The 26,196-nt window shown below is 34.5% G+C and overlaps 1 protein-coding gene across 1 annotated transcript in view; it reads right to left on the bottom strand.

Annotated features, from left to right (window-relative positions):
* Nucleotides 1-4,913: 4,913 nt before the first annotated feature.
* The window catches only part of LOC118765249 (ryanodine receptor-like), a gene marked incomplete at its 5' end in the record, with an annotated part of 60,956 nt that continues 39,673 nt past the window's right edge, over nt 4,914-26,196 (bottom strand). The window contains 12 exons of the mRNA XM_036506996.1: nt 4,914-5,836; nt 9,707-9,758; nt 11,323-11,423; nt 12,466-12,530; nt 14,036-14,143; nt 14,706-14,754; nt 15,682-15,813; nt 18,668-18,814; nt 21,062-21,122; nt 21,936-22,057; nt 23,393-23,764; nt 24,512-24,598. Coding sequence (XP_036362889.1) covers nt 5,738-5,836; nt 9,707-9,758; nt 11,323-11,423; nt 12,466-12,530; nt 14,036-14,143; nt 14,706-14,754; nt 15,682-15,813; nt 18,668-18,814; nt 21,062-21,122; nt 21,936-22,057; nt 23,393-23,764; nt 24,512-24,598 — 1,395 coding nt within the window. The remainder of the gene's footprint in view (nt 5,837-9,706; nt 9,759-11,322; nt 11,424-12,465; nt 12,531-14,035; nt 14,144-14,705; nt 14,755-15,681; nt 15,814-18,667; nt 18,815-21,061; nt 21,123-21,935; nt 22,058-23,392; nt 23,765-24,511; nt 24,599-26,196) is intronic.

Below are 26,196 nucleotides of genomic sequence, written 5' to 3'. Positions count from 1 at the left end.
TTTTATAAAAAGATTAAAAAGAAAATGATGGCAAAATACTCGTTTTTTCACAATGAAAAATCGTTTCCTAATAACAGGAATTTCGCGACAAAAAGTATGTTTATTAAGCACAACAGCCTGCAGTGCATGCCGTTGGGCATTAAAAGCCAATCGCACAATCCAGGCCCATACTTTTGCCATCCTGTACAATCTTTTCTTCTTTTCTATACAACACCAAAAGTAAAGAAATCAATTAACCACATGTTTGTCAATTTTTTTCACCAAAAACTTAGATTTTTTTCCCCACTTTTGTCATTCTGTAAAAATTCTTTTCTTTACGACATAGAAATTAAGAGAAAAATAGGTTTTTTCGTTACAACATAACGATTAAATTAATAAAGAGAAAAATATTCTTTTCTAAAGATCTTGCCTGGAACGATCATATCAGATCTTGGAGTAAATTAACATTTATTTACCTTCTCAGGTTTTATTCATTATTAAAAAAAAAAAACATATATTGCATGCCTTACAAACCAGAAGAGAGCCCTCAATACAAAGTTGGATCATAATAGCCCAACAAACAAAAGAGGCTGCTTTAGTTCTATTTTGGCTAGTGACAGGTTACAGTTTGGATCTGTTACTATTGGGTTGTCCGGAAAGTTCATGCCAATTTTTAAAGGACTGAAAAAGGTCAATAAATTTCTTGCCATTACATTTCTAATCAACCAAATATGAACCATTTTGTTGCCCAATGCGTCTCCATCTTTCCTTTAACTTGAAAATACCCTCTTCCCAGAATTGAGGTGGTTTCATGGCAAAGAATTCATCAACGTGATTTACGTCATCTAAGGAATTGAAATTTTTATCATTGAGACTATTCTGCAGAGACCTGAAGAAGTGGAAATCCAAAGGAACAATATCTGGTGAATATGGAGAGTGGGGTAACACATCCCAGCCGATCTGCAGCAATTTTTGTCTGGTTCCCAAAGCATCAAGTGCAGAAAATGAACTTTCTTATCTTCCATTTTAAAGGGTTACAGAATTAATGCAGGTTATAGGAACATAAACCTTCTTCAACGAAAAAATAAGCTTAAACTGTGCTGTAAATGGAGGTATAGTCAGATCCTATTTTATGGACTCAACCTTGTTCTAAAATAAGTCGAAATGTAAGCTACTATAAATCGGCACGAACTTTCCGGACAACCAAATAAATCAACTGCCATGAAGGTTGGTTCTCAATACTGAATGCACCATTATTTCATCTTATGTGTCTACACACACACACACACACACACACACACACACACCACACACACCACACACACACACACACACACACACACACACACACACACACAAACACACATGTATGATGTTTGAAATGAAAGCAATCCAAAAGTAGGCATAACCGTTTATTAACTCACACAGGCCTTTCAAACTGTACATGTTGGTAGAGATACAGATGCTCATCCTCTGCAGTAACTCTTCATTCTGTTCTCCTTAATTGTAGGCAAAAAACAAGTTCCAAGCAGAAGCAACATGTCATCATTGACAGACAGAATAGTGGTGCTGGCTGTCTGACATCCACAGAAAGCTACAGGATGTTTACAGTGATGACATCATTGACAAGAGCAATTTCTCCTTTAGACCTTTGGCATTTCAAATAATTCAGTCAAATGCAATGCTTATTTATTCACTGTTTTGAATTAATCATGCCTTTTGTAGCTTCAAGATTCCAATAGTGTGTTTGTATATTTTTAGAATGACATTGTAGGGAATTTTAACATAAAACAGCTAGAATATTTGCGTTGGATACAGCTGGATGAAATGCTAAAGAGTTAGACTTCTTCAGATAAACGAAGTTTAACCCTTTAGTTTTCACATTATTCTGCGAAAATTAATGCTTTTTCATCCACATTGTTTTGAACTAATCATGCATTATCTTGTAGCTATGAGATTATGATGGGGTAGCTGTTAATTTTTAAAATGATATTGTAGGGTTGGTGTGAGCGACCAGATCTGGTCAGTTTGAACATAAAAGAAGCTGAATACTTTTTGGCCGGATATGGCCAGTGTTTGAATAGGAACCTCTTCTAAGTTGGTTTTAGTTATTTAAAAGATTTTTTAAAAAGAAATATACACACATGTGTATAAACCATGTTTGTATGTGATTTTTGTTTTTCTTTTTAATTCGAAGTGGAAAGAAGTGTATTTTTTACTTCTAAATAAAATCAGCTTCAAAGAACAACATACAAAGGATCCCATGAGCATTAAAGTAGCAAAGGTAAATTGTTACTTTTCTGATAACTAAAACAATGTAAGCTGTTTGAAATGCTAAAAGGTTAAAGAACTGGAAACCATCCTTGAAGACAAACTATACAGAAGGAGACCAACTGCAACACTTGACAAGCATCACCAGTAGTTGGGAGAATTTATTTGTGCCAATAGATGAGTGACAATCCTTGAGTTTTCTGGATGACAGGACTGTTGTCAAATATGCATTGCAGAAGATGTTGGAATTCCGTAGTTATTGGAAAGTCTGTGTGAAGTAGGTTTCTCGGCAGCCGGTAAATGATTTGAAAGAGAGAAGGACAGAAATCTGGTCTTAACTGCTGAAAACATTTAAGGCAATGAAGATGTATCTTTTATCTTTTACTTGTTTAATAAATTAGGTTGCGACCATGCTGGGGCACCACCTCAAAGAATTTTAGTTAAATGAATTGACACCAATGCTTATGTTCTTTTTAAGCTTGGTACTCATTCTAAGTACAAAGAAACACACACACACATACATATAATATATGTATATATATATTTCTTTACTACCCACAAGGGGCTAAACTCAGAGGGGACAAACAAGGACAGACAAACGGATTAAGTTGATTACATCGGCCCCAGTGCATAACTGGTACTTAATTTATCGACCTCGGTGGAATTTGAACCCAGAACATAATGGTAGACGAAATATGGCTATGCATTTTGCCTGGCATGCTAACGTTTCTGCCAGCTCGCCGCACATACATATATATATATATACATATATATAGTCCTACCCATACATGCATGGACGATGGATGTTAAACAATGTTAAATGACGATGATGTTGATAGTTATATACATACACATATATGATGATCTTCTTTCAGTTTCTGTTTACCATATTCACTCACAAAGCTTTGGTCAGCCCAAGGCTAGAGTAGGTGACACTTGCCCAAGGTTCCACACAGTGTGACTGAACCTAGATCCATGTGATTGGGAAGTAAATTTCTTACCACATAACCATGCCTGTGTCCATGTTATTTTTCCTGATCTGGTGACAAGAGATGCAACTTGGCCTTATGTTTATGATCCAGAAACAAATGACTTAATCCATAGAACAGAGACAGGGTCATCATTTGAAATGACTGTCATAAGTTTTTTGAGTGTTTTGAATGGACTATTGTAAATAAATTAAACAGATCTTCTATTAGTTGCAATTATGAGCATTTTGGCTGTTTGATTACCAGAACTGTCTCCTCAGTGTATTGGTGTATATAAAAGGTTGACAATTCTACAGACACAAGGGTCCTTAATGTAATACTCAATCACAATCAGTGTGGCACTGTGTGATGACAATGCTGGTTTTTGAATTTCATATCCCATTCATCTGACTGGCTTCACAGATTATGCTCATTCAGTTTTATTCACAGGACTGCTAGAAAACTATGGCAGAAGACATATGGGATAAGTGAAAGTTATGGCAGAAGATTATGGTAGAAGGCTCTGAGAGAAGTGAGTTCTGCTAGAAGGCTATGGTAGAAGACATTTGCCCCAAATACTTCATAGTAGGATCAAACTTAGAACATCATTTGGCATATTTTTTTTTACTGGTTAAAAAGCCCAAAGTCAAGATCTGTTAACTGTGCTGATAGAAAGCTGAAGACAACCTTCTCTCTTATTGTAACCTTCTCTTGGTCAGTGAATTTGACTTCAGCATGGCAGCTTACAAATCATTAGACACACAGTTGCCCTCAGCCCCCCTGTTCACCTCTGAATTGACAAATACTTGCTGAAGAAGAAGAAAAATTACAAGATTGGACAAAGTAATTTCTAAACAACTTTTTAATCAGTTTGTCTTGATTTTTTTTTAGTCATGTAAGATTTTTACAGTTGTGTAAGATATTGTGTAAAAAGTCAAACAGCGAAAGTTTATTTGGCACATTTCCAAAGAAACAGCCAACTGATGGAATTAAATGTTTGTAAAGAAAGGTTTCATAAGTTTACAAGTTAGAGTGTGACAAAATATATTCTTAATTTCTTTGCTGTCCATCTTAGTTTATTATGGTAGGGAATGGTTGGTGGTGGTTGAAGAGAAAGTGGGAAAGAAAAATTTTCATGGAAAGAAAGAGTGAAAATAATTATTTCTTAATTAGGCAAGAAATGTTAAAAGGTACAAAGTTAGGAATATGAAAAGTTGTAATAGTTGTACCTTTGTGACTGGAAACTGCGTTACAAACTTAATATTCCAAGAATATACTGCTGTACCATGATGGCAGCCATAGAGAATCAAAATGATATCACAAGTGCATTTGTATTTCTGTTTTAGTCCTCCACAATTGATATGTGGCATAAAAAACGTAAGAACCATTGAGTTATTATCCTAATTAGAATAATTCTAGATTGTTATTTAAAAGAAATAGGGAGAAAAACTTTATTTGTAGTTGTTAATCTAGTTCTGCTTCTCACTTCAAGAAAACCTATTGAAAAATATATCACACTATCAAATCATACGATATTGTGCTATTACTTGTATTAGTTTATATCTATGCAGTCTTCCAAGAAATCTCTATGTAAATAATAATAATTTAAGATCTCAAATAGAGAAAGGAAAAAAAAAGGAATATACTGGTAGAAAAAAATCCCAGAAAACATGCAATAAGTTAGGAAAAAAAAAATCAATTTTTAAAATCTTTATTTTTGTTTTTCATTCTTGGAAGGGACAAAGCTGGACCTGGGAACTTCCAAACTGGGTTCTGAAGTCCTCCGTTTCAAACTTCATAAATGGAAAATCAGGGTAAAAGTTATAAATATCAAATTATAGCAATATTTCCATTTTTATGGACTTTTTTTTTATTTTCCATATAGTTCAAAAAATACTTATAAAAATCTATCATAAGAAAATTTGGTGGGTTTCATTTTTTTCTTGTTTTACGACAATATTTCATTTCTTTTGATTTATATCTGTATTGATATGTGCACAAATTTGTTTTGTTTAATTTAAGAAAAGAGTAAGGTCCTCCAAGAGAGGACCAAAACCTCAAAGAAATTTGCAATTAAGAGGGGGTGGGGGTTTGAATCAAGAAGAATCAAAATGGTTAGGTATTGTTATCAAACACAAAGATTAAAATACATGTATATATTTGCATTTCTTTTTAAAGGTATGTTTGGCCACAGTTCTGCTTCGTAGTCTCCATGATGAACAACTGGAGACAGGAGAATCCACACGTACATTTAAAGCTACTTCCCGAACACAAGATCTCATATATTCAAACACAAATACACACAAACTGACAGAGGCAGCTCTGAAATGTTCTAATCGTGGATACAGCTGTTGTAATTCGGTTTCAGAAATCTGTTGTGAAAATACTTTTATATTTGTCCTATAAAATTCTGATGGTATCTGTAAGTCTGTGGTCCATCATTCGGGTAAGAACATTTCTCGACCTGTAGTTGATCAACTACCTAACATCAATCACAGTTAAATGGATCAGCTCTGTTTTCAGCTAGAAGCTTCATCTTCATACTGTTTCCTAAAGCAATCACCAACTGGGAAAAAGTCCCAGCAGCGCTGTTGATACATTTCCCAAACATAGGTTTCCTGGAACATAACAAAACAATTGATATCATAATTTGTTAAGACATAATTATAACAATACAAAATGTGGAAATATTTAAAATATTGTGTTGATGTTATCTATCCCCTAATAAACTCTGGCAGAGAAGACATTCAAGCCTCGATCATCCTATCATTTATTTAGACATAGTGTATCTAGGACTTCATTATCTATAGTGTCCTTCCTTTTTAAGACAACAGGGGTTGATTTAAGGGAGATCTGGCTGCTATTTCTTGCAGATCATTGGAACACATAGAGGTTTTCTTTTTAACTTTTTAGAATATAATAATTTACATGAAAAACAGATGGCTAATGGTTAGAGAGATAGAAATGTCATGATTCATAGAATATTTCTTTTTACTATAAGCACAAAGCCTGAAATTTTTGGGGTGGGGATTAATCTATTACATCAAACTCAGTACTCAACTGGTATTTATTTTACCAAACCCCAAAGGGTAAGAGGCAAAGTCATTCTTGGTAGAATTTGAACTCAGAACGTGAAGACAGAGGAAATGCTGATAAGCATTTTGTCCAACACACTAATGATTTTGCCAGCTTGCTGTCGTCTATAATTGAAGAAATATTAATTTCTAACATATGCCCACATTTTTGGGACAATTTGGTGTAGTCAATTACGTGAGCTCCCCACCACATGACTGGTATTTTATTTGCAGTATTTAAGAAGAATGAAAGACAAAGTTGATATCAGCAGAATTTAAAATCAGAATGTAAAGGACCAGAAATTCATAAATACTTTGAGGTATTTCGTAGTGGGCCCCTGGCCTACTATTATCTTAATCCCACTTAATCTGCTGAAAGGTCCCATTGATTCCCTGCTCCACAAATTCTAAACTAGTAAAGTACTGAATGGGTTGTCATTGAAGAAAGGAAATAAATTACTATATTACCATTTACAGTATATGTACTATTGTATAGAACACACACACATATATATAAATAAAAAGGGGTTTGTATGATTGTGTATAGAGGGATATATATTATTCAAAGGAATTCCAACTCTGTCTGTTTTTTATGTTTTATTTATATTCTTTATAATATTAATGAAGGATATAAAATATGTAGTATAAATATATAGTGTATATAGTGTATATAGTAAAATGAAATGAAGTATTGATTGTCTTATTGAATAGATGAAATAGTGAATATGAATATTAAGGGACTCTATACTATATACAGCATACATATTATTTATACTATATATTCTATATTCTACATTAATATTATAAAGAATATAAATAAAACATAAAAACAGAGTTGGAATTCCTTTGAATAATATATATATATATATATATATATATATATATGTATATATACTCTTTACTCTTTACTCTTTTACTTGTTTCAGTCATTTGACTGCAGCCATGCTGAAGCACCGCCTTTAATCGAGCAACTCGACCCCGGGACTTATTCTTTGTAAGGCCAGTACTTATTCTATCGGTCTCTTTTGCCGAACCGCTAAGTGACGGGGACATAAACACACCAGCATCGGTTGTCATGCAATGCTAGGGGGACAAACACAGACACACAAACATACATGCACACACATATATATATATATATATATATACATATATACGACGAGCTTCTTTCAGTTTCCGTCTACCAAATCCACTCACAAGGCTTTGGTTGGCCCGAGGCTATAGTAGAAGACACTTGCCCAAGGTGCCACGCAGTGGGACTGAACCCGGAACCATGTGGTTGGTAAGCAAGCTACTTACCACACAGCCACTCCTGCGCCTATATATATATATATATATATATATATATATATATGAACTATTTGTGAAGGCAATGTGGCTCAGTGGTTAGGGTATAAAGCTCATGATCATAAGGTCAGGAGTTTGATATTCTCCAGTGGCATGTTGTATCCTTGAGTTAGACCTGTGTTTCCCAAACTTTTTGTGCCAAATTGCAATATCGCCTACCTGTCGGCCAAAAAATGTTCCATCGCCCACCTGTATGAAAAAAACCCTGACACAACCCTCAAACACAAAATCCCCCAGCTGCCCCCTCAGTATCATTTGATACACACTATATAGTAGACTTGTTGCCCTGTTATTGCCATTGTGTGTGTGTATTTATCTGGGTAATAACCATATAACATGCTTTCCAAAGCTTCTATATGATTATTGGTTACCATATGCCATCATACAGCAGGATTACTACTTTACTACTTTTACAGGATATACATGTGGAAATCCATTAGTGTATGCAGAATTCATTCAAGCAAAATTATAATACAGGATGGAATGAACAGGCTTTAATCCAAATCATTAAAATTGCTTCTGTGCATTGGTATCAGCTGGTAATTGCCGAGTGCTTCACATATTACACATATTATTATATAAATATATAACTAACAGCTGATGTTAATACACAGAAAGAATTGTTGTGATTCGGATTAAAGCCTGTTCATTCCATCTTTTTGCATTATAATGTGTGTGTGTGTGTGTGTGTGTGTGTGTGTGTGTATGTATCTATCTATCTGTCTGTCTGTCTGTCTGTTTATCTATCTATCTATCTATCTATCTATCTATCTGTCTATATATATATATATATATATATATATATATATTGCATTCAAAGCAATGATTAGTAAATTCACGAAACCAGTATGCTTTTGAATCTCTTTAAGAATTCCCAATAATGACTTTTATTACTTTTATTCCTACCTCAGTTCATCTAATTGTATATATCCATCGTAACTTTTTCATAAAAAGCCTTTACTTTTTTTGATTTCCAATGTGCATTTTCACTTCTTTTTCTTCTTACTTTCCCCTTACATTTCCATGTGTAGTTTCTATTTTATTTTTGTAACATATTTCTGTGATATATATATATATATATATATATATATATATATATATATATTACAGTGTCGAGGTGCATGGCTAGGGTCTTGGACTCATGATCATAAGATTGTAGTTATGATTCTTGCACTGAGTGACACATTGTGTTCTTGAGCAAATCACTTCATTTCACATTGCTCCAGTCCACTCGGCTGGCAAAAATAAGTAACCATGGAAACTGGGAAACCAGTCCTTATGAGTTGGCATGAGTCAGGAAGGTAACCATTACCTTTACCTTTATATACAGGGTGCGGCAGAAGTAACACCCTTTTGTATTTGAGTTTTCTAGTTTCTAACTGAAACAATACTTAACAAGAACACTCAGAGAGCACAAACCTCGGCCAATGCAACACCAATGTCCTCTCAACAATTAGCCACAGATGATTTTTAAAATGGGAATATCTGAAATAGGGTTGACTGTTCTCACAAATAAGAATACTAAAAATGAACTCAACCGCTCTCAAAAATTAAGTAAAAAAAAAACAGGAAAAATAATCCAGGGAGAACCAGGAATGATATTTGTGTGTGTGTGTGCATGCACATGTGTATGAGTCTTAGTGTGTGTGTGTGTGTATGTGTGTGTGTAACAGCTGTAAGACCTTCTATCTATAAATGCTCTAATATCTACACAGCCTTGGTTTGTTATCTTATTACGCAAAAAATTCTTATATACACATGCTGACATAGAACCAACGTTGAACCCCTTATTCGCAAAATTACCAAATCTGGAACTTAACTATGATCTGTCTATAGCACTTATTCAGCATTACCTGACACCTTTGGGTCTCAATGACACCATTATCTCTTATAACCTCAGATTCCTCTCTCTCTCTCTCACTATATATATATATATATATAGTGTTATATAGTATCACTATTATTTGTTCTCTGCTTTCATGCTGGATGCAAATATAGAGTAGATAAAGTGTGATCAAGTTGAGAAGTAGAGTAACATGTTATAAAAATGGAAAAAGAAAATCTTACTTGTCCAGTGTACTCTGTGTCTGGTTTGTTAATAAGATGCATTAAGAAGAACCTGTCAAAAGAAAAAAAATGAATTCTTTTTATAACTGAAAACAGCAAGCATTTGTCGAAAATGGCAAACCTGTATAGGCTTGGCAATGTGGGTTGGGGGGGGAGGCAAATTTGAGGGGTACCCTGGGTGATACACACTCTAGCTATGCCACTGACAGAAAGGATCAAGAAAAGTGTTTAAAATGAAGCCTGGAGATGGGTGTGGTTGCAATATATATTTCTTTACTATCCACAATGGGCTAAACACAGAGGGGACAAACAAAGACAGACAAATGGATTAAGTCGATTGCATCGACCCCAGTGCATAACTGGTACTCATTTAATCAATCCTGAAAGGATGAAAGGCAAAGTCGACCTCGGCGGAATTTGAACTCAGAATGTGGCGACAGACAAAATACTGCTAAGCATTTCGCCTGGCGTGCTAACGTTTCTGCCAGCTCACCGCCCTTGCGTGGTTGCAATATAGATTATAAGAGATGAGTTTGCTAGATGGACCTGACTGGAATCAGTATGAGAGCTGCCAACACCAATTAACAAAAGTCCCTATAGTAGTGGGAGAAGAGGTAGAACAAGAGAGACAATACATCTGCGAGAGGGTGTTAGAATTTGGTAGGTTTCACATCAATTTGTTTGGTGGCCTTTTTTTATGCTGTCTAAGATATCTGTGCATGTAAGGTTGCACCATTCCAGGCAAGGCAGCTGTATTTCCTTGTGGAGCTCACAACGTCTTTGTAGAGGTTAAGTAATTTATTTATCCATTAGTCAGGTGAGAAGGCAATCTTCTTGAACGCAAGGCTTCTGAGTTTAATGAAAAGAAGGGAAGATGTTCTCAAACAGGAGACCTGGCATGTTTGTTTGCAACAGGGGGAATTCTGCTGAAGATACCCTACTTGATGATGGATCAATCCATTAGCATTTACACCAGCCATATCTGGCCAAATATTCAACTGGTTTTATGTTCAAACTGGCCCAATCTGACCTCTCACACTAACCCTACAATGTCATTCTAAAAATTAATTATTACCTCATGAAAACCTTAAACCTACAAGATAATGCATAATTAATTCAAAATAATGTGAATAGATAAGCATCACATTTGACAGAGTAATGTGAATGCTAAAGGATTAAGTCTACCACTTAAGTAGGCTATGGAAGGGATTTGAACTAAGAATGCAATGTAAAGCATCTGGTTTAATGTTTTCACAATTCCAATAATCTATTGTCCTGGGCTGGTATTGGTTGGAACTGAAGCTTTTTTCTGGAGCTGAAGTTTAGTGAAATAATCCTTTCTTCTTTTGGCACAAGGCCTGAAACTTTTTGGGGAGTGGGGGCTTGTCAATTATATCAACCCAAGTGCACAACTGGTACTTATTTCATCAACCCCAAAAGGATGAAAGGTAAAGTTGACCTTGGTGGAATTTGAACTCAGAAACGTAAGTATGGATGAAATACCACTAAGCATTTTGCTCAGCGTGCTAGCAATTCTGTCAGCTCGCCACCTTAGTTAATACAAATAATGACACAAAAATAAAGAAAAATAAAAGTGATCAAAAAAAGATACTTACATGTAATTTGCAAAATTATGTTCATTCATTACATGAGTGTCGAAACCATGCGGAACTTTATCAAAGAATTCCTTGCCGATACCACAGATGAAACATTTAGACTGAAAATAAAATAAGGATATGATGACTTTCATATTTATTCTAAAAACACTCTGGCAGATTCAAACATAAATATGCTAATCACTGTTGTACCTTGCTACAGAAGATCGGTTTCTTTTTTGTAATGAATATGTGTTTATAACACTTGATTCATTAGTGCAATGGACTCTGAGATGGCTGGTGTTTCAACATTGTTGTGTCTCATTAGTCAGAAGCACCCTGGACTAAATTAATCTAATAAGAATTGGAAGCTCTGTTTATGACTTCAGTGGACAAGTTATTTGCTGATCCAAGCAGCCAACTGATAACTTATCATCCTATGCAGTGAACAGCAAGATTAAAAATGATGACTTGCATATAAAAACAAAACAATGTTGATTTCTAACATAAGTGCTGGTATAGCTGTGTAGTTAAGAAGTTTGTTTATAAACCATACAATTTCAAATTCAGTTTCACTGTTAGGTGCTCTGGTCAAGTACCTTTTATTGCAGCTTTGGATCGAATAATGTCTAATGAATGGAATATCCATGAGTGAGTGTCTCTCTATTTCTGTATACTAGTGTAAAAAGGTGTGTCGAAAGGTAACTTAGTCATTTGCTAATCAGAGATTGATAAAACATAAGTACTAGTGTGTATGGGTCAATATAAATGTGAATCAGAAAGAAAGGCTAATAGAATTTGCATTACTTTCTGAAATGGTTAATACTTCTTTCTATGATATGCACAAGACCAGAAACTTGGGAAGAGGGAGCTTGTTAATAATAATGACCCTCACCAGTGCTCAACTGGTAGTTGTTTTATCAACTCGAAAATGATGAAAGACAAAGTCAACCTTGCTGGAATTTGAACTCAGAATGTAAAGTCAGAGAAAAAAAAGTTAGGTAGTTTACTAAATTCTTTCAAATTGTTTTAACTTTTTCAAAATTATTTAACATACATAAAACAGTGTATTTTTGTTTGAAATACAATAATAAAGGAATTAAACAATGAGCATTGAAATAGCTAAAAGAATGGACTTGTAAGCATGCTATATTTTCTATTTACCTCCATATCTTCTTTTACTTGTTCCAATTGATCTCTCAGTTCTCCGAAAGCGTCAATGATCAAACCTGTAGAGGGATAAAAAAACCAAATTTATGCCAAATTCTTCCTTGCCAAGCAATATTAAATTATATACAAACCTGTTGGAGTGTATGTGTATTTCTAATTGTTGTTAATATTGTTGCTGTTTAGCCCTAGGCCAATCCTAATTGAGTAAACTTGTGATCAAAGGCATTTTAGCTGTGACCATTCCATCTTTTTAAGAGTATTTTGCTGATCGGGAAAGTGGTTTTTTTTATAGCTCAAAGTCAGATTGCAGAAAATACTTGAAATATCTTTGGTAAAAAATTTGAAACAAATACCATTCATCAGTGATTGACATAATATCAACCCAATAATTTCTCTGTGTTAATGACTTATTGTATTTACTCATATGTAAGTCACACTGTTTTATACTTGATATTAATTGAAAAAATTAGGGTGCATCTTATACATGGGGCAAATGCAGGTGATAAAACTTCTGCACAACAGCAAAAAGCCTTTTTGAGTCAGATGTGATTTTGGAACAAAAGTTTCTATCATTTTTAGTGCTCATTTTTGAAGCTTCAAGTATTAATGTTAAATCAGGGGAAAAAAATATAAAGGTTGCACATATGTCCATGGCAACAGAAGCTTACAATTATTTATGCTAGGAATGCGAGCATTAATAATACAAATAGTTCTCAATGTTATGAATTAATTTGTTCTTAGTAATTACATGTTAATTAAGAACTTGCATGTGCCACTGGCACGGAAGCCAGTTTGCTGCTCTGGCAACGATCACACTCGGATGGTGCTCTTGGCACTCCACTAGCACGGATACCAGTCATCGAATTTGATTTCGATTTTGATTTCATTTGCCTCAACAGGTCTTCACAAGTAGAGTTTAGTGTCCAATGAAGGGAAGGTATGCATAAGTGGGCTGGTTAAACCCCTGGCATAGGCCACGTGGTTATGGTCTCACTTGGCTTGCCAGGTCTTCTCAAGCACAGCATATTTCCAATACATTGAATAAAAACAACTACAATAGTGCTGAGCTAGGGAGTTTGGGTGGGTGGATTGCTAGCTCTCACCTAAGCAATTTTGTTTTTGGCTCAGTTGAAAGACATATTCATCGATTTGGACATAAAGTTTTGGGCAGTGCACATTGAGTTACTCACTAGTTCTTATTTTTAACTTAGTAGATTCTTGTAAAGCTATAAATTCATAAACTGGACGCTTGTAAGTGATAACTACATGTAATTCTTTTCATTTAATAGTGATATTTCTTGAAGGAAACCATATTCAAACTATAGTAACATTAGTGAAGGAATATGCTATGTAGGTATACTATGCTATGTAGGTATAAAAAATGGATAGATGATGGTTGGAGGGATGTCGCTGGTAGGTCTAAAAACATAAAAAGGGATGGGTAGATGTAGATAATATTACATAGGTAGGAGTAAAAATGGATGAAGGTTTGAATGAATATAGATAACACAATAATATTTTCTCAAATTAGAGAGTTATTTTAATTGAATTATTTGTAACATACCCTGAATGATAGCCAGCAAAATGACAATGATGAAGAAGAAAAATGTGATATCAAATATAATTCTGTATGCTTCTGATGGATCTCCATCAGCTGGCTCAATTTCATCCCCTGAAAGAAAAGAGAACAGATAAAATGGATAAAGTAAATTAAGACTGTTAAACAAGTAAATAAACAATTTGATTTTGGTTGCATTTATATAGCTTTGCAAATATAGATGACAGCAAGTCAGTCTTCTGTGTTCTTGTAATACCTTATATCTCATCAACAAGACTTGTATAGGATTCATATAAAATTAAATAAAAAATAATTTTTGTACATATCAAACATTAAAGATACTTTGCAAAAAATAATGGGAAAATATATGTAAATTAGATGTAAAAGAGATGTAAATAAAAAGTGAAATAGATGTAAATTAGATGCAAATTTGATGCAAATTAGATATAAATCTGATGTATCATAGATGTAAATTTGATATAAATTAGATGTAAGATAATGTAAAATAGATGTAAATTAGATGTAAAATAGATGTAAATTTTATGCAAATTCAGATATAACTAAAAAATTAAAAAATGAAATATTTTTTACATAATTTCATATTTCAAATTGGGACTTTGTAAAAATTATCTAAAATTTTTTATTCCAAGATATATTGAGGTTAGAAGTGACTTACCAATTCCCCCTCCTGCCCTGAGGCCAGTATGTAAATGATAGACAAAACACTGAAAAAAGAAAATAAATTTATAATAAAGAGATTGTTTGAAGAGAAATAAAATAACTGGGGTTAACAGTTTAGTAAGGAAAACTAGAATATTTTACGTGCTACATTCAATGATTGCTTTTACATTCAGTTTTCTTGTATATCGGATATTTATATAGTTGTAGAGAAATAAATCTCTTAGATTTTACCCCTAATAAGAAATTGTAAGAATTTCACCATAGGTAATAAAAAAAAAATTACATTATATATTTATCATCATCATCGTTTAACGTCCGCTTTCCATGCTAGCATGGGTTGGATGATTTGACTGAGGGCTGGCGAACCAGATGGATGCACCAGGCTCCATTCTTGATCTGGCAGAGTTTCTACAGCTGGATGCCCTTCCTAATGCCAACCACTCCGCAAGTGTAGTGGGTGCTTTTATATGCTACTGGCAGGGGAGCCAGTCAGATGGTACTAGCAACGACCTCACTCAAATGCTTTTACATGTGCCACCAGCACAAGTGCCATTAAGGCGACGCTGGTTATGATCACGCTCGAATGGTACCTTTTATCTGCCACCGGCACAGAAGCCAGTTAGCTGCTCTGGCAATGATCATGCTCAGATGGTGCTCTTCGCACCCTACTAGCACAGGGTCCAAGTGCCAGTATAAAGACAGTATTGTATCTTTTAAGGGCAGTGAAAAATAAATAAGAGATGTTGTTGAGAGTAAATCCAGATGACATTTCATTCATGTGAACTCTTCATATTCTCTCATATTCCTTGATTTTAAATTCAAATTTCTGATCCTGCCTCATATTGTTAACCCAACAATACTAATGAGGGACAAACTTCTGGCATAGTGTGGGGAAATTGGCTTGCAGCTACTTGAATAAAAGAGGTATAGTATGAACAAATATAAAACCAAAATCAAAAGAAAATACATACTGTAGCCATGTCATGGCATTTGTAATCAACTTGACCATCCTCTTCTTTGACATAGAACTTCCTGAAGAAGTTAAAGGCTATGACTGTGTAGATATATACAACAATACTTGTCAACATCACAGTAAGCACCAACTGCAAAAGGAGACAAATAAGCATCATCAGAAATTTTCAACTTCCCAAACAAAATGAAATTTTATCACAAATATTTTGTGAAAGAGAGAATGGACTAAACAGAACAAGAGGAGACAACGAGGGATGGGGTATCACTGAGGAGGTCACAGGGTGTCTGACAAAAGATTTCAGACAAAGGACACTAAAATAAGAATAATAATAAAGCTGAAGTGAAGAACATGTATTGGGTTGTCTGGAGTGTTCGTGCCGATTTATAGTAGCTTATATTTCGACTTATTTTAGAACATGGTTGAGTCCATAAAATAGGATCTTACTATACCTCCATTTAGAGCACAGTTTAAGCTATCTTTTAGTGGAAGAAGGTTTATGTTCTTATAACCTGTGTTAATTCTGTAACCCTTTAAAATTGGAAGATAAGAAAGTTCATTTTCAGCACTTGATGCTTTGGGAACCAGACAAAAATTGCTGCAGCTTGGCTGTGATGTGTTATCCCACCCTCCATGTTCACCAGATATTGTTCCATTGGATTTCCACTTATTCAGGTCTCTGCAGAATAGTCTTAATGATAAAAATTTGAATTCCTTGGATGACGTAAAAAGATACCTTGATGAATTCTTTGCCATGAAACCACCTCAATTCTGAGAAGAGGGTATTTTCAAGTTAAAGGAAAGATGGAGATGCATTGTGCAACAAAATTGTTCATATTTGGTTGATTAAAAATGTAATGGCAAGTATTTATTGACCTTTTTCTTTCCTTTAAAATCAGCACAAACTTTCCGGACAACCCAATATATTGTGTGTGTGTTTAATTGACAAGAAGTATGACCATCTCCAAATATATATGTTTTGCATTTTAATAATAATTTTCAGTCATATTTTAATTCATGTTTCATAATTTTATACCAATTGAAACTTAGAAATTATTCAACCATCATCATTAGAAGTCTTATCAACTTTAATATAGCTAGAATGTGTGCTCATGAGTTACCTTTTAGGTTTGTTGCCTGTGCCCCTATATTTCAATATAACTCATCACTGGCTTATACAGCAGACCCCAAAGTTCCACCATCATAAAAGTGTTGCCCTGTGCTGACTAGCCCCTTGCCATCCCCAGCTAAGTAACTGTTTATCAACTGTCCAATTCAAGCTTTAAAAATACTCTTAACATTTTTTTTTTCAAGTACATTCTCAATTTAAATCCTTAAATCCTTAAAAATGTTATAGCCCGAAGGCTGCGGCCATGCTGGGGCACCACCGCTGTGCTGGGGCACTACTCTGTTGTCTAAATAATCTTCACTGTTTTTCTTAAGATTTTTTATACTCTTTACTCTTTTACTTGTTTCAGTCATTTGACTGTGGCCAAGCTGGAGCGCTGCCTTTAGTCGAGCAAATTAACCCCAGGACTTATTCTTTGTAAGCCTAGTACTTATTCTATTGGTCTCTTTTGCCAAACCACTAAGTTACGGGGACGTAAACACACCAGCATCGGTTGTCAAGCGATGTTGGTGGGGACAAACACATACACACAAATACACACATACATATATATATATATATATATATACATATATACGACGGGCTTCTTTCAGTTTCTGTCTACCAAATCCACTCACAAGGCTTTGGTCAGCCCGAGGCTATAGCAGAAGACACTTGCCCATGGTGCCACACAGTGGGACTGAACCCGGAACCATGTGGTTGGTAAGCAAGCTACTTATCACACAGTCACTTCTATTGATTTTATTTCATATATGAAATATCTTTCTTTTCTCAACAACTCATGAGCTTGCTTGTGATGCTGCATTGGGAAAACATTTTTAGAATTATTTTTGTTTCTTGTAAGATGTTGCATGAGTATGATTAGTGATAGCTAATTAACAAACTTTATTAATCCTTTCAAATATACAATATGAACCCTTTCTTTTACTTTTTTTGCCTTTACTTGTTCAGTTGTTAGACTGTGGTCATGCTGGGGCACTGCTTTGAAGAATTTTTAGCTGAATGACTCACCCCCAGTGTGTATTTTGCTTTTAAAGTCTGGGACTTATTCTTATTCTATCAGTCACATTTTTCTGAACTGCTAAGTTACAGGGATGTAAACACACCAACACCAGTTGTCAAGTGGTGCTGGGGGACAAACACAGACACAAAGATGCACACGCACATATGCACACACACACACACACACGCACACACACACGCACACACACACAGACACACAGACACACAGACACACACACGCGCGTGCGCGCACACACACACACCACGAAACATGTGGTTGGGAAGCATGCTTCTTACTACACAGCCATGCCTCTTCCTTTCTTTCACTTCAATACTGAGTTGTTTTGAAAAATGCAAACTTAAATCATAAAATACATTATCGTGCAACTAACTTCCACTCCCTAAAATTACTGGTTATGCACCAAAATTTAAAACTATTATTATTATTACTATTATCTTCATACAATTTATTGAGACATCACTATCAGATCTGTAAGAAAGGCACAGATGATAACATGCTGAATAGTAATTAATTTCATTGATTAATGATTGAATTAAAATCCTGCCAGTCAGCTTTGACATTGCAAGAAATATTTATTATAATCAGGTCAATTGATTACAGCTGTTTTAACACGTCATCTGTGTGTTGTGTGTGTGTGTGTGTGTGTAGCTACAAATTATATTTTGCAATAGAAATTTATACAGATTTGAGGTCAACAACTGATTGGGTTTCACTAAAATCTGAGTAATGGGGTGGGCAGAAATGACAACAACTAAATTTTTCATTTAGTATATAGAATTTAGGTCAACAATAATTTGCCATAAGAATTTCCATTTAGTAAAAAGTTCCATTTACCTGTTTTCCATTGTGTGTAACGGATTGCAAAATAGTTCTCAAAGTTTTGAATCCAATAGCAACATCAATTAGATGAGCAGCAAAGAAGAAGTGGTTAAAATTGCCCAGCACAGAGAAGGTGAAATACCACAGAATGTACAGGAATGACTAGAGGAAGACAAAAATAGAATGATTTATAAGTTAATAAGCTTTTATACTGTATGAAAAGAATTACATTTTCCATGTAATTTCTTAAAATAAATGAAGAAAAAAAAAAGAGACTATTTAAATTACCTGGAGAGGAAAGAAAAAGAGATCAGTCAGAGAATGTTTGCAGAAGTTGGAATGAAAAATGACAAAGGACATAATTCCAAGAATGATAATCCTGGTTTAGTTTTAAATGTTGTTAGAGTAAATAATTTATTTCTAATTTACAATATAATTCTTTATTCAAAAAATATTAAAATGCATTCTGGAGGGAATGTACAGAATATTTAGGTTTTAAAATTTTATCTTATATAATTTTTCCTTTCTTCCATTGTTTCAGCCACTGGTCATTTCCCAGAGCACAGATATCCATGAAAGATAAGGTGACAAACTTAACATCCTTTTACATCTCATGGCATGCTTTAATACAGCAGAAATAAAATTTAAGTTGTTCATGAAGAATTAGTCATGTAGGAAAATCTTAAACCTAGCCATGTCCCACTCCAAAATGGGAAGAAGAAATAAAAAAACTTTTAATCATATGCGGAAAAATTCACATACTTTCAAACTGACATTTCCCTTTAAAGATGAAAAACTCCAACCAATCACCATCACTCAAATTTACTTTAAATTTATTCTACAGCTTCTCTATTAGGAATGGATTTGGACTACTTCCTTTAACAATATTTAAAACTAAACCTAGAAGTTACATTTATATATTTGTTTTGCAACATTCTTGATGTGAAATCGTGTGTTGAAACAGATGTTGTATTTAGGAATGGCCATATTGCCAGTTTAGCCAATAAAAATAAACGCACTATATATTTGGCCGAAATAAGATTAAGATTAATGTAAAAAATAAATAAAGCTGAAGCAAATTAACACCAAATATATAGTGCGTGTGTTTTTATTGGCTAAACTGGCAACATAACCATTCCTAAACCTAGAAGATTGTTCACAAAACATATATCCACGTTTTCTCACTTATTCATTTCCATTTTTGGTATATCTATAATGTTTGACTTCTTCTTCTTTCCTTCTTACTCCTCCCTCTACCAATGATTTAAATTTCCAATGTAATTAAAATATTTTTTTCTCCCTAACATTGATTTTCATCATTTTGGATGGAAGCACTCTGTCGGTTATGATGACGAGGGTTCCGGTTGATCTGATCAATGGAACAGCCTGCTCGTGAAATTAACGAGTAAGTGGCTGAGCACTTCACAGACATATGTACCCTTAACGTAGTTCTCGGGGATATTCAGCATGACACAGAGAATGTCAAGGCCGGCCCTTTGAAATACAGGTACAACAGAAATAGGAAGTAAGAGTGAGAGAAAGTTGTGGCGAAAGAGTACAGCAGGGATCACCACCATCCCTGCCGGAGCCTCGTGGAGCTTTAGGTGTTTTCACTCAATAAACACTCACAACACCCGATCTGGGAATCGAAACCGCGATCCTATGACCGCGAGTCCGTTGCCCTAACCACTGGGCCATTGCGTCTCCACACTTTCATCATTTTACTCCTCACCACAGTAAAAAGGCTCACTTTATTCTTAGACTGATATCAATCTAGAACTTTTTTTTTGTCAATAATTTCTGTTTTAGCAGCCATTTCAAAAGTTACATCAACATTTTACTCATTTGTTTCAGAGAAGACAAATTTTTCAAGTTTCAATTCCATAAAACTTACATGACATAGAAAATTAAAATAAAGCAATTAAGAGAAAGCTGTTTCTCTTTAACCCTTTCGTTACTGTATTTATTTTGAGATACTCTGTTTCTTTCAATCATTTTTAAATATAACAAAGAATTTAGTAAAATAACTTGGTTATAATTCAGCTAGCGTTAGGAACATAAATTGTGACTAAAGTTTGGTGGGAAATTTTAATTCAAAACTTATGAAAACAAGACATTTGTACTCAGAGCCAGAGCCAGTTTCAGCCGGGTTGGTAATGAAAAGGTTAAGAAGTAAAAGAAAAAGAAAATAACGAATGTGGTAACAATTGGAGTATGTGTTATAGAAATGTTTAACACATACATTTGTATGTCTTATAGACATGTTTCCAGTTTGATGTTACAAAAATAGCATATATATAAAAAACAAACTCAGACCACAGAAGCATTTTGCTGACTTTCAAATTTACTTATTTACTAGAAAGGAAATAAATTTCCCACAAAACAGAAAAAAGGCTTCTTTCAACTTACATTATCAGTAAAAATGACACCCCATTTCCAAAGTTGATATTGCCAATCCATATTTGAGAGACTGAGAAAAGATAAAATAACAGACAAACAATCAAGTAAAACTGATGGGTCAATAAAGTTGTGTAAAGTTTCCAATTTAATTAGTTTAATTGTTACTTTTACTATATCTTTATCATCATCATTTGAAAATGACTGTCTTAATGCCCTGAACTCATAGAGCCAGTTATCTGGTTTCCATGGTGTTTAAGTGACCAAGATCACATCATTCCCTCTGAATAAGATGCTAGCCTCTAGCAGGTTTACTCATTAAAGCTCAGCAGACTGAAGCAAGGCATGATGAAATGCTTTGCTCAAGAACACAATGCATCACCTTGTCTAGGAATCAAAATCATAATCTTGAAATTGTGAGGGCAAAAACCTAACCACTAGGCCACAGGCCTTTACCTTTTACCACACAAAAAAAAAAAAAATAATAAATATGCCCTTTCAAAGCCTAGCCAGCCTCATAGGCCCGGTTTCCCGGTTTCAATGGCGTATGTCTTCCCCAGCTGGATGGGACACCAGTCCATCGCAGCGTTGCTCATTTTGCCAGCTGAGTGGACTGGAGAAATGTGAAATGAAGTGTTTTGCTCAAGAACACAACGTGTCGCCCGGTCCAGGAATCGAAATTGCAATCTTACGATCATGATGCTGACACCCTAACCACTAAGCCACGCGCCTCCACTTTTACTACAAAAGTAAAATTATTTGAATATTTTATACAAAGCAGCAGTGAGCTATTGGGAGATGTTGAAGGCATTCCACTAGCTGCTATGAACATAATTTTGTGACAATGACTTAAGAGATATAAAAACCAAGAAAAGTGAGTACTTACAAAGCTGGCAACATTCCAGTATGCTCAACTGTATCTTCTATGGTTATTGAATCTCCTTTCTTCATACCTAGCAGATTACTGATGCTTTCATAATCATACTGTTCAGCATATCGTAGTCTGACCTACAACAGTAACACATTCATCAAGGTAAATACATGTGCATTTCAAAAAATTAACAATGGAAGTGCTTACACACAATACGGAAAATGCCTTCCAAAAGGTTTGTATTTTTTTCAGATTATTTTTTATTATTAATAATTTTCATCTGTGACAGTATCAAGTATTTTTTGCAAAAACTTTTAAAATAATCTATTATATAAAATCCGTTCTGTGTGTGTGTGTGTGTGTGTGTGTGTGTCTTCTAGGATCTTGCGCATCCTCCATCAGATTGCACTCAAATTTGATATGTAGAAACCGACGGTATTATGGGGTGTATAAGTCTTGAAAAAATTACAAAATCGATTCCAGGTGAGAATGTGATTGATAAAGCCGTGGGAATGTGCATTTGTATGCTCAAGTACATCAGTCGAAAACTGTCTTTTGCTGGTGTCTCAAATATAGGTTAAATCAGTGTTTCTCTATGGGATGGTCGGACAAGTTGTTTTGAGAAAATTTGGTTTAAATGTTTGACAACTCAGCACTGTCCATTAGACGGGGGTGGGGGGGCGTTTTGCTCATATATTTTATATAAATGTCTGTTATTGTTGGTGAGAAAGTTTACAATTGGTTTCCTGTCTATTATTGTTCTTAACAATGATAACTTACTGACTGGCCATAATCAACAACTACATTAAATATGATTGCTCAAAAGAAAAAAGTATTTTTGAGTGTGCTTTTTTTTTTGACTTATGAAAAACTGTCCGACTCTGTGTGTGTGTGTGTGCCTGTGTACGTATGTATGTGTGGGTCTTTTTTCTGGAAGAAAATTTTAACCTGACATTTAAGGAATATGCTTAGCATGTTTGAAAGGGTTGATTGGCAGTGTTGAGCTTTATTTTTTAATTGGTATTTTAGTGATGGGCTGGTGGGATTGTCTCTATTTTGAGTATACTGTGTAAGCATTTAGGCATTCTGAATGTGTTCTGTATTTTGTGATTCTGATATTTTTAAAATGATGGATCTCAAGTTGATAAACCAAACAAGATTGCTTCAGCTGAGCTTGATGATTGTTTTGATGATCTTAAATAACTTTTATAATTAGTTTTACACTATGAAAAAAATGAAAACAGAATCCCAAAAGACCCTACCATGTCTGCCAAATAAAATTTAAATATTTGTTTCTATTTTTTAAACATTACTGAATTACCAAGAAAATTTTGAATTTTTTCTGAGCTGAAAATACATTCTAATCGATATTTAAGTTCAGTTAACCAGTAAAAAAGCTTAAAAAGATTTTCTATGGCTGTTTATTATTTGTTAATGACATTCTGAATTTTTCATCATAGCCTTAAACTTACCTTCTTTTTGACGAATTTATCCCAGTAGCTCTGAGGGAAGGAGCCCGTACTTAAGACAAGCTTATCCCATTGAGCTTTAATATCATCTTCATCAGGTTGTTCAGCGATATACAAGCCCTCAAATTCTAGTTTACGAGCAATTTCTTTTTCTCGTTTAAAGATTACTAAAGGCACTTTGAGGCAATAATAAGCCACCAACATTGAGAAGGAGGCTATTGAATGTAATACTGCTAACACTTCTAAAACTGGTAACAAATAGTCCACATCTTCTTCCATCATCACAACCTCTTCAGCATCATCATCGTCAGATGTTCCATTACTTCCAGTGCTTTCCTCCTCTCCTCCAACCATAGCCTGAGTTACCTTGTTCACCTGAAACAATACATTTACATTTAGTGGTATAAAGATTACAATATATTTATTGGTAACTATTTCACAAATATACATTACTACCTCATATATATATATAAAGCTGAAGTTGTCTGTGTGTGGCACGTTTAGTAGCCTTCAACTAACACCATCTCCTCCGAGACCCTGTGGCGCAAGTTGACCAAAATTGAGAGTATGATAGAAGAAGGTTTACTCTTTATTCCGTAAAAGATAAAATTCAAATCGGACCATGTTAAGACCAAAAATTATTTACATCAAAAAGGTGCTTTTTTCTATGAAAATCCCTATTTTTTTAACGATTTTTTGACTGCTGTGTCGCCATTTTTAGGTGTATTTCAACCAGAAAAATGTTCACTTAAAGAGAATAACAAGCTACATAATGCAAAAGTTTTACTTTTCAAAAATTCCAATTCTAAAGGGTTGAAACAAACCCGAGCAACGCCGGGCGATACTGCTAGTATATATGCAATCACCATATTTCATTCCATAACAGCTACCTCTGATGAGTGCAAGGCTACATAATTGGATTTCTATCTAACACTGTTGAATCCCTAGCACAAAATCGATTGGTAAGACATTTATTCCAGCTTGCTAACGATTCTGCCAGCTTGCTGCCCTACTTTGATGAATAGTTATTGATAACAGCAATGTTAAAAAGTGAGATAAATAGTCAAAAAATTGTTAATTATAGGCAATGTTAATGATGATTAAAAATAGCAATGTGCATACCTTGTAAAAGAGTAATATAAAGTTGATGAAGAAAGCAAGAGCCAAGGCCACGTATTTGAAATTATAAAAGTTTCTTGCAAAATAACTCTGCAAAGATAAGAGAAACAGTTTATTAATGGTAGGAATGTTTAATTTCTGTTATGTCTGCTAATTTCGAAACTTTATCAAATTTGTATCAAGAATTAAAGAAAATGAAAATATTCTTCCGTTTTGTTGTGTTTTAGGAAGATCTGAAGCAAATAATGAACCAATTGACAAATAAATAATAATAAAAAAAAAGTGAAACAGAACTAGTGTGTATTTATTATTGGCCTAACAAATTTCCCAAGATACAACAAAATCTGTGTCAACACACATGTTCACACCAATAATCTCACAAGCTAACTACAAGGATGAATAATTCTTCTTCTTCTTCTTCTTATTATTATTATCATTATTATCATTATTATTATTATTATTATTATTATTATTATTACACTGGTGGCGTGGAGAGGGGAGGCTGGTATGCATGGGCGACTGCTGGTCTTCCATAAACAACCTTGCCGGACTTGTGTCTAGGAGGGTAACTTTCTAGGTGCAATCCCATGGTCATTCATGACCGAAGGGGGTCTTTATTATTATTATTATTAGCAGAGTCTAATGAAATTTCAGTTAAAATATGTGTTGCATGTTTTAATGTTCCCTCGATGATCACAGGAAATAGCCAAGTGTTTAAGAAATTCACTCCATAACCATGAGGTCTTGTGTTCAGACTCAGTGCATGGCATCAAGGACAAGTAGATTCTGTCAATGTCTTAGATTGACCTACAGCTTGACAGTGAAATGAAGTTGATAGAAACAGTGTGGAAGTTTCAGTGAATGGACCATACCACTAATTTACTGAAGTAACCTTGTCAGAAAACAGAACCAGACTGAATCTGTCTGAAGATTATACTGAGCATATTAATTATATATATATATATATATATATATATAAATTCTTTTATTCCTTTACTCTTTTATTTGTTGCAGTCATTTGACTGCAGCCATGCTGGAGCACTGCTCAAACAAATTGACCCTAGGACTTATTCTGTGTAAGCCTAGTACTTATTCTGTTTGTGTCTTTTGTCAAACCACTAAGTTGCAGGGACGTAAATACACCAACATTGGTTGTCAAGCAGGGGTGGGAGGACAAACATAGACACACAAGCATATACAAACATACATACACACACACACACACACACACACATGCATATATATATATGACGGGCTTCTTTCAGTTTCTGTCTACCAAATCCACAAGGCCTTGATCAGCCCGAGGCTATAGTAGAAAACACTTGCCCAAAGTGTCATGCAGTAGGCCTGAGCCCAGAACCATGTGGTTGGTAAGCAAGCTGCTTACTACACAGCCACTCCTGTGCCTATATATATATATATATATATATATATATATTGAGAGAGAGAGAGAGAGAGAGAGTTAGCAGTTGTAGTAACCAACTAAGGTATAAAATATCCGTGTATACAATAAGTATCCGTTACCTGTGTTATTCCCGGGCAATGGTATGCAGGGACACCATATACATCAAGCACAGGTGACAAAAGGATAAACAAAAGTTTATCAAGAGTCAATGCAAATAATTACAAAATGGAGAGTCATTAGACTCTACTCAGGAATAAAGAAGAAGAAGAAGAAGAAGGAGAAG

This window comes from Octopus sinensis, linkage group LG11 (assembly GCF_006345805.1).
Source record: "Octopus sinensis linkage group LG11, ASM634580v1, whole genome shotgun sequence".
Classification (NCBI taxonomy): domain Eukaryota; kingdom Metazoa; phylum Mollusca; class Cephalopoda; order Octopoda; family Octopodidae; genus Octopus; species Octopus sinensis.
The sequence above is the reverse complement of the archived record's forward strand: the minus strand, read 5'-3'. Positions and strand labels throughout refer to the sequence as shown.